Raw genomic sequence first — 9063 nt, 5'->3', positions numbered from 1 at the left:
TTAAAAATGTATATATGTATATATATATATATATATATATATATAATAATAATAATAATTGGTAACTTAATGGATTTTAGCAATGTTGTTGATAAATACCTGCATCTATGTTTACTAAACTATTTATTGTCCAGTTTTATACGGGTATACATTTTGTTATGGGGTGCATTATGAAACAGTATGTTTTTGTAAATGGTAAAAATAAAACAGGCATGTGAATTTGTTTAATATATATAGGGTGCATAATATCAATCATCAATAGGATTTCGCTTAAGTAGGCCTATGGCGAGATACACTCCTCATATGTCCACTATTGATTTTCTCCCAGAATTCCAACATCTGCATTCCAGAAATCAGACAATAATCATCAGCCGATCTGCATTGGTTTATTCAAAACCTTTGTCTAATACATCACCATTGCAAAACTTTTACTGTAGAGTAAAAAATGACACTCAGAAGCAACAGTTTTTGTCTCAAAATTTTGCATATTTTAAATGAGACATAATTATACATTCAAAATGTAAACAGAATTCATTAAAACATGATATTTTAACACTGTTTTACTCTAGAGATGCAAATGATTAATACTGTAATACTGTAAAACTAAATGATCATGTTTTCATATGAAATATACTTCTAATCACAATTTTCATTTAGCAACCAGACCTTTAACAGGTATTAGGGTCCCAATTGAAAATCCTGTCTGGTGGTATCAGTGGGGCAGTGAATCCAGGAAGGGGCTGATATAGAGGATTAGCAGCCTGTTTGTTAAAGCAATTCCACCTGTCTTCCCCTTTCACTTCACAGCATTCATGGGCTAGGGTCATGGTTGAGAACTCATCGATACAGAACTGGGTAAGGGTAGTTTCCCACTGCAATGACAACAAAAAAATACATCAGCTAGGAATATTCACATATGGCTCTGTTTATCACTCTTCTTTCTGTGTACTCACCGCCTGTTTGGCACAGCAAAGGATCTGTCCTTTGCCTGTGGCCACGCCCCCAAAGCAGCACTGACCAAACCATACCTCTAATCTGTTTACTGTATTTCCGGCTCGACGAGCGTAAGCATAACCTGAAGAAGGAAAACAGCTGGCAGGGTATCTTGCACGGCCGTTGCCATAAAGACAAATTGCATTGAGGTTACCGAGCGTAGGTTTAGCTGGAGGAAAGCTTAATTTCAGAAGTGCATCAGGGTCAATGTTCTGTCCACCTATATGAAGGGAGAAAAAGATATATATTTTAAAACCTATTATGTAAACAGGTATCATGCAAAAAAATTAGTTTTTAGAGATATATCAGCCAACATTTGGCCCCAGTCGATAAAAGCAATATTTCAGCTATCAGCTGATAGTTTAACCTGGTTTGTCTTTTTTTCAGATTTCTTTCAGCTATTTTGGGGTAAGAACAATTAAATATAATAAACAAATATTTTAATTTGAACATAAGCAGTGTAATTGTCCACGTTTGTACACAACAGGTTGCAGTGACGTCCATGTATGTGGACACACGAGGTCTTAGGAGGTTAAAATTAGCCAATAGTCGTGGCCTTTATATCCTGTCAATCAAAAGAGAAAAGGAAAATGCAATGAATTTGAGCTCTGTGTTTAGAAAATGTAAAGAAACATCACTAGTTTAATGTTCAATATTAATGTCAGAATTTGTAATTCGGAACGGCATAAATGTTGCTGCATGAAAATCTGAGAATAAATATTAGTATCATATATCTAAATATCTTATGGCATCTTTCATATACTGTTTAATGGTTACCAAATAATCATAAATAGAGTAAAAATTTGTAAAAGAAGCACATACCTCCCCAGGTAAATAGCTGAAGAATCAAAATAGCAACAAGTGTGCTTTTCCAAACCATTATTTCCTTTCCGGTTCTTCTTTTCAAATGTGAACTGTTGCCTTCAGGTCTGATGGAAACTTTGAGGGACCACAGAGATCCAATCCAGATTTAAACGGATGAAATCTGGGAGGGGTGGGGTTGTGATCAGAGGTGGGTATGGCAGATTTTGAAAAAGAGAGACAAGGTCGTCTTTTATTGATATAAATTCCTGTGTGGCATTACATTAAACATCAGCAGTAGATAGTCATAACAGGAAGATCTGGAGTTGACCAGGTGCAATACAGTTTACTAAAGGCACACATTTTCTATTCGGATATCTTTCTTTAAGGCAGAAAGAAGGGAAGATGATTAATTTACAATTGTTATAAAGGATACATTTAAATATAAAAAACAAAAAAGCTGTAAAATGTTCACTATAAAGCATGAGACATATTTTGTAAGCAACCAATAAATAAAATGGAATAAAAGTAAGAGCTTTTAATTTGTTATTTTTCATTTATGTTTTATGTATTTGGAAAAATATCCAAAATTAGTTATGGTTTTAATGTCAAAATAAATAGGTAATATCATCTATGAAAGCCTCAGTATAAAATAGGCCAACAAAAAGACTATTCTTCCTATTATCTGAAATATTATAAATCTTGTACACATAAATATGTCAAATGTTTAATATAAAATCTACACAAGGAGACACATTTTCCCATAGCATTTCCACATATTAAAGGAATAGTTTACTTTAAAATGAAAATTCTGTCATTATTTACTCATCCTCATGTTGTTCTAAACCTGTATGAATTTCTTTTTTCTGATGAACACAAAAGAAGATATTTTGATAAATGATGGTAAACACACAGCAGATAGTGACCATTGACTTCCATAGTAGGAAAATAATATTTTGGAAGCATTTTGATAAATGATGGTAAGCACACAGTTGACGGTACCCATTAAATTCCATCATATTTTTTCCTACTATGGAAGTCTATGGTCACTCTCTGCTGTGTGTTTACCATCATTTCTTAAAATATCTTCTTTTGTGTTCATCAGAAAAAAGAAATTCATACAGGTTTAGAACAACATGAGGATGAGAAAATGAATTTTCATTTTAAAATGAACTATCCCTTTAACTTATATGTTATGATAATGTAATGATTTTTAATTAAATTTGACATTTCAGCATATTTGTATGTAAAAAAACCCATTTTCTCAGGGTTCAGCTGGTCTGCAGCATTCAACGTGTGAGAAACAGTTGCTGAGTTTGTTTGGGGAGGATATAAGGCTGACTCAAAACAAACTACACAAGCTGCACACAGCACAGAAATTTATCATATCGGTTTTCTCACCGTGATCCGAATAGAGATTCATAGGCAGAAAATGCGTAAATGGATCATGGTTCATGGATTACAGCTCCTGCTTATCTTTACCAGCACAAACCTCTTTCAAAACATTCAGACTTTTTATCTATTTAAAATGTGATTGCTCATTGCACTGCCCAATAGTGCATGAAAGAAAACTCCCATGTCTCAGTTTCCTGGGAATAATGTTATGCGTCATACTCAGTTAAGAAACTACATTAATTAAAAAATTGAGGTAGTCCACTGCTGGCCATTAAACAAAGCAAGATTAATGGCAAATTCAATATGGACTTCTGAGAAATATTTTGAGCAATACGATTGTATCAACCCCAAATTCTTGAGGTCATTCACATTAAGTAACCTTTGAAATGCCACATTTAGTAAATATTGCTAACCAATATTTTGTTATTATCCATCTTATTTGTTAGATTGCAGATGCTTTTCTACACATAAAATGGTCAGATAAAATGGTACAAAATCTGTCATTGGTATAGTGCACTTTAAAAAGTCCAATATGCCAATGAGGTACCAATATATTCCTGAGGTGTTGTGCACACTTTAGGTATAAAGGTGTAGTTTTTAAAAATGTACTACCCCACAGTAAGCAATATAGAGTATGATTAGACTATATAATGGCTTTGGTGATGTTACATGTTTTTATAGTAAATGGTCAAACCGATATTAATTTCCAGGTCAGGGTTGTCAATACTGAGCTTACTCAAACATTTGTTTGAATAAAAATGTTAGGCTTTGCAGTGTAGGCAGCCGAAGCAACACTCCCATATCTTCAAAACAAAAAAGACAAAGCAAAAAAGAAAACTAGCTCAATACAAAAACGCTTATTGTTGGTAACTAAAATGAAAGACAATACTTTCTAGAAATGTATATCAGACCCATCTACGGGATGTTCCTATAGATTAGTGCTGCCCTGGTTTTAGATGAGAGGTAAAATAAGGTCATACGCAGTGGAGCAGTTTGCGGAGATCAATTTAAATTATATTCCAAAACAAATATACATGTTAATTTAGATTCTTACATTTTAAAACGTTACTTTGTAAGATATTATGTAAAACAATTGTTATTTTGGTTATACTGTTTGTTTTAATCAAAACGTGGTGACCGGCAGTTACTTTTAATCCAGCCGTCCAATCACGATAGAGGAGAGGCGGGACATATACTACACCGACCAACCGGTGGAAGCAACTTTGCGCTTTCAAAGCGCCCTCAAGCGCTCGTCTATAGAACAACGTCTGCCTAAAAACCTTTGGTGGAGTCCGTGATTTTACCCCACGATCGTATAAAGTAATGAGCTAATGTATGGTTCACTGCATATGAATTTTCCATTTTGTTTATACTTGTATTCTAAATTAGCCATTGAATTGTGTTGTGTTTAGAGGTGAAGAAATGTCCTAAAACTAACTAACCATGTGAGTTTTTCTTGCAGTGGAAAGAGAGTTTCCTTGGTAAGCTATACAAAAATTAAAACCGGTTACAATGAGAGTAACTGATTGTATTATTAATTATATAAAAATACAAATAATTCTGCACATTCTTTACTTTATGTTGCAGTGATTTATGCTGACCAACAGGTGGCACTACAGCAGGGAAACAAATGCACAAACAAATGTGCATTCCCACATACAAAATACACAAATAGCATAATTTAAGCACAGAAATAAATCAGTCTCCATCATTAAGTTATACTACAAACTATCAACATGTAGTTCTATTGAGTCACTGCTGAGATCAGGGGTAAAACTGTAACCAATGTAGATTTATTTACTGACTCATGCTAATTAAAATTAAACATTAAAATTAGGGGTAAATGGTTTGGAAAAATAGGATGAAAATGTTTCACACAGTTTATAACATTTAATAGTTGCCTGAAAGTATTTCTCACAAAAAGCCTTTGTCAGTTGCATTGAGTTCCTCTAAGCAAATTAGGTTTGCGTATATTGAATAAGGGCCCAGTATAAATGAGCATTCAAATAAGTGCATATGACTATGTAGGTAGACAAGTATCTTCTTTCTTTTTAACTTCTTTAAGGAATAGTTCACCCCAAAATGAAAATTAGCCTATAGTTTACTCATCCTCAGGTGTATATGACTTTCTTCTTTCAGCTAAGTTATATTAAATAACATCCAGTCTTTTTTATAATAGCATTTGGAGTGCCCCATTTTAAAGCTCAAAACACAAATCCATCCTTTAAAACAAATCCAGTTATTCAAGTTTTTCTGAGGTGAAACAATAGGGTTTTTATCATTCTTTTGATATCTTTGAAAGTAAGGGTTCTTGTATTGTTTGTATCTAGGTCCAGCCTGACCTTAAATCTTTTGTGAACACGCGCAAGCACATTAAAGTTTTCTGGAAAGAAACCCGTAAAGTGTTTAAGCACACATGCAGGGGAGAAAAGAGGAAGTTAAACCTCATAATCATTACAATGGTGTAACCGTTCTGCTTCCCGATCAGTTCATCTATTATTCTTTAAACACTTCAATAGAGATTTATGAAACTATTGATGGTTTCTCCCTGACATTTTAATTCTCAGAGTATGCTAAACTATTGCATGAAAAACACAATAAACTTTTTATCATTGCATACATGCATGATTCATTTCAAAATTGCATTTGAATGCGCATAACTTCAAGTACAACCCATAGCCATGCCCTACTTAACTAGTCAGACTGGTAGAAAGGACGGACAAAAGATTAAAGCAGTACAAGAGAAACACATAGCCACACTACTCTATACTATAACTCTAGATATCGTATGTTCTGTGGTGATACTGACTTAAATATTGCGTTTATTCATTTGTTTGTTAATATTAAGGCATTTTTTTTCAGTGAGTTCCTGCAAGTAACTTGATAAAGGTGAGTTGATTTATTATACTTACATGACATGTTTGTTGATTTAGTTTTGAAAATGTTAAAAGCGTTTGCTGTGTTTATATGTATTTTTTTGTCAAATACATATCAGACAAACTGTTAGGCTGTACGTTTTTCATTTATCATTGATAACACACCAGGAAGTTTAGCCTTATTTGCTAATCTAATGTAACCTTACTTTATTGTAGGTAGGCTATGCATGCATACAGTATGCATTCTTATAAATCACATATTATATTACTTTATTTCACTGTATGGTCATGATAATGTTATATTGCTATAAAATCTGCCATGACTATTTTATTCATATTCCTCTGTTGTATTTTCTTTTTACAGTCTTAAGACCTACACTCAGTTTATACAACAAATATTGACAGATTGATAAAACTTTGGACTCTCTGGAAGAAGATATATGAACATATAGGCCTGTGTGTATATATTGATTTTTAAAAGCTCTGCAGATCTTCAAGGTACAACTACACACAGGCATGGAGAGAAGATCATGCTGCTCATTTCTGATGCTGTTTTTATTAATAGCTGTGGCTGTGAGCGTGTGGGGATTCACGCGCATGCAAAATCAAGTAACAAAAAAACTAACAGTTGATCTTGAGGATTCGGAGTTACAAGAGAAAAACACAGAATTGGGCTTAAAAAATTTTGACATCGAACTTCAAAACATGTTGATGCAGATGGACATCACTTTGACTGAGGTCAAGGGCCTTGAGAATGAGATGAAATTAATAACTTCGGATCAAGAGAAAATGGCCAAAGAGGCTAAAGAATGTCAGGATTTAGTGGTAAGTATGAAGATGTAGAATTACAGTAGTAGATGTATTCAGATCCACCGTTGACTATACAATTAAAGTGTGGTATGTTTCCAATGTTGCAACAAAGGATCCCTCTCTTGACTTTTACAGTACAATGATTAGATCAATGATTTTGTCAGGTTTAACTTGTTTAGCCATTTTATGTTGTTAAGTAACTTTTAACCAAGTAACAGTTCATTTTTTTCAGATGTATGAATAGCAGCATGACAGGAAGATATCAGTGTTATGTTCTCACAGTGATGCTTCTGAATTAGATTATAGTGTCATATAAAAATTTCCATATTTGTTTAGGGCTGTGCAGGAGACTGACATAAAAGCTCACTTGATTAACAGGTTTTAACAACTAAGAGCCCAACCAATTCAGTTGGTTTACTAACAGGTGCCAAACCTTTAGGAACTTCAAGGCATGTCAGATCACAAGATAGTAAATAGTCTATACATTGTCACTAGGGTACTCTTTTAAAAAGTACATAAATATTCAGTATAACTATAATATACAAAATCCTACACTTAATCTTAGCAGTCTCCCAGTAAGCGAGAAGTCAATGAACCAACAACAACTCCATGCGGTTTAAATGGAGAATGTGATACCAGGCTTAGCCGGGAGAGCCAGTTCAGCTGCAGTTCGTAGATTGTGTGGTTTAAAATAAAACGTTTTGATTGTGATGCTAATAAAAATGGTTGTTATAATGGTTTGAAACGGGTAAGTCTGGTTTTGTGGCAAATAGGCAGTCAAGGAATGTTTAAAACAGGGATGGAATAAAGCCGCGAGAAGCGGAGAAGCTGCTCCCATTTCTAATTATCTGCTTTTGTTTTGACGCTCCACAGGTCACATTAAATAAACAAATCACCGGCATAGTGCAGGAAAAAAGTGACAATGAAGGTATGAAAAAACAGTTGACCCTCTACTGAAACAAGAAAGTTTATTAGGAAAGTTTAATCTCTCTCTTTCTCTCAGGTAATTTTAATGCTACTAAGTCAAAGTGGACAGAACAAATGCAGGCCCTTAAAAAGCAGTTGGAGGAGCGTAGTCCAGTTTGTGCCTTTGTGAAGAAATTGAATGCAAGGTAAGTTTTTTTCGTCTCTGTTGATTTTAAATAAATAAGTGAAGTAAATATGACTAAATCATCATTGTGTGCAAAAGCATGTACAATTTATTTTAATAAAATGTCCATTAATAAATCTTAATATACATTATTGTTTTTCATTGCAAGTGGGCTGTGCAGTTAAGCAACAACCAAAACTCAAAAGCAGTCTTAATGGCAGATTTCATTAAAGGAAAAGTACAAATAGATTTAAGGGCACATTATAGTATAAAAACTGCTCTTTAACACACTGGTGTGAACTGTACTGTTTGCAGGACATATCATGAAAATCAGACTTTTTCCGTAATTAATTATAATTTAGTCCCCAGTGCTTCTATCAACTTAGAAAATTTAAAAAAAAATGATCATCCAAGTTAGTTTTGGTAAACCATTCTCTGCAAGCATGTGAAAAAATAGGTTATTGATATTTGGCTCCCCTTGTGATGTCAGAAGGGGATAATACCGCCCATTAATTTGCACTATCCAACCACAGCACTGCCATTTAGTGCAGAGATCAGCTCATTTGCATTTAAAAGGACACACCCAAAACCAGCACATTTTTGCTCACACCTACAAAGTGGAAATTTTAACATGCATAATAAATTATATGTGGAGTATTTTGAGCTAAAACTTAACATATGTACTCAACACCAAAGATTTATTTTAACATCTTAAAAAATTCTTGTGAAATGTCCCCTTTAACATAATTCCTGAATAATGTAAATATTAATTATGTTTGCCAGATACACTGGAAAAAGCATTTGCTAAATAAATATATGTTTGTCTTAATGGTAAAAACATTTTGTTTTAGCTGAAATGTTGGATTTATATGGGCAAGCATTTTTTATTCTGATTAAAGCTTGAAACTTTAATTTAATATGAGTGATGTAACACTAAACGTTTTAATCGATGAATGCTTTGTTAGTTTCGAAAGGTTTGTTCACATGATGTTTTGTTTGTATTGTGATATGTGCAACTACAATAAAATGTGAATCTTATGTATTACTTGTTTCCGAAGATATGTGTATAAAAATATAAATACATGACAAATAACAATA

General features: G+C 33.4%; 2 protein-coding genes across 2 annotated transcripts; one reads left to right on the top strand and one right to left on the bottom strand.

Moving 5' to 3' along the window:
- Positions 1-367: 367 nt before the first annotated feature.
- Positions 368-1973, bottom strand: ecm1a (extracellular matrix protein 1a). The gene is made up of 3 exons (XM_055220249.2): positions 1816-1973; positions 954-1213; positions 368-872 (listed from the first exon to the last, which is right to left on the bottom strand). Exons 1-3 carry the CDS (start codon positions 1871-1873, stop codon positions 669-671), a joined length of 522 nt encoding a protein of 173 aa, XP_055076224.2. The 5' UTR covers positions 1874-1973; the 3' UTR covers positions 368-668.
- Positions 1974-5936: 3963 nt separating this feature from the next.
- LOC129455834 (uncharacterized) lies at positions 5937-8919 on the top strand. The gene is made up of 5 exons (XM_055220630.2): positions 5937-6078; positions 6430-6890; positions 7749-7803; positions 7879-7987; positions 8135-8919. The coding sequence occupies exons 2-5, from the start codon at positions 6582-6584 to the stop codon at positions 8148-8150; spliced, it is 489 nt and encodes a 162-aa protein (XP_055076605.2). The 5' UTR covers positions 5937-6078; positions 6430-6581; the 3' UTR covers positions 8151-8919.
- The last annotated feature ends 144 nt before the right edge of the window (positions 8920-9063 follow it).

Source organism: Misgurnus anguillicaudatus, chromosome 20 (assembly GCF_027580225.2).
Source record: "Misgurnus anguillicaudatus chromosome 20, ASM2758022v2, whole genome shotgun sequence".
Classification (NCBI taxonomy): Eukaryota; Metazoa; Chordata; class Actinopteri; order Cypriniformes; family Cobitidae; genus Misgurnus; species Misgurnus anguillicaudatus.
The sequence above is the reverse complement of the archived record's forward strand: the minus strand, read 5'-3'. Positions and strand labels throughout refer to the sequence as shown.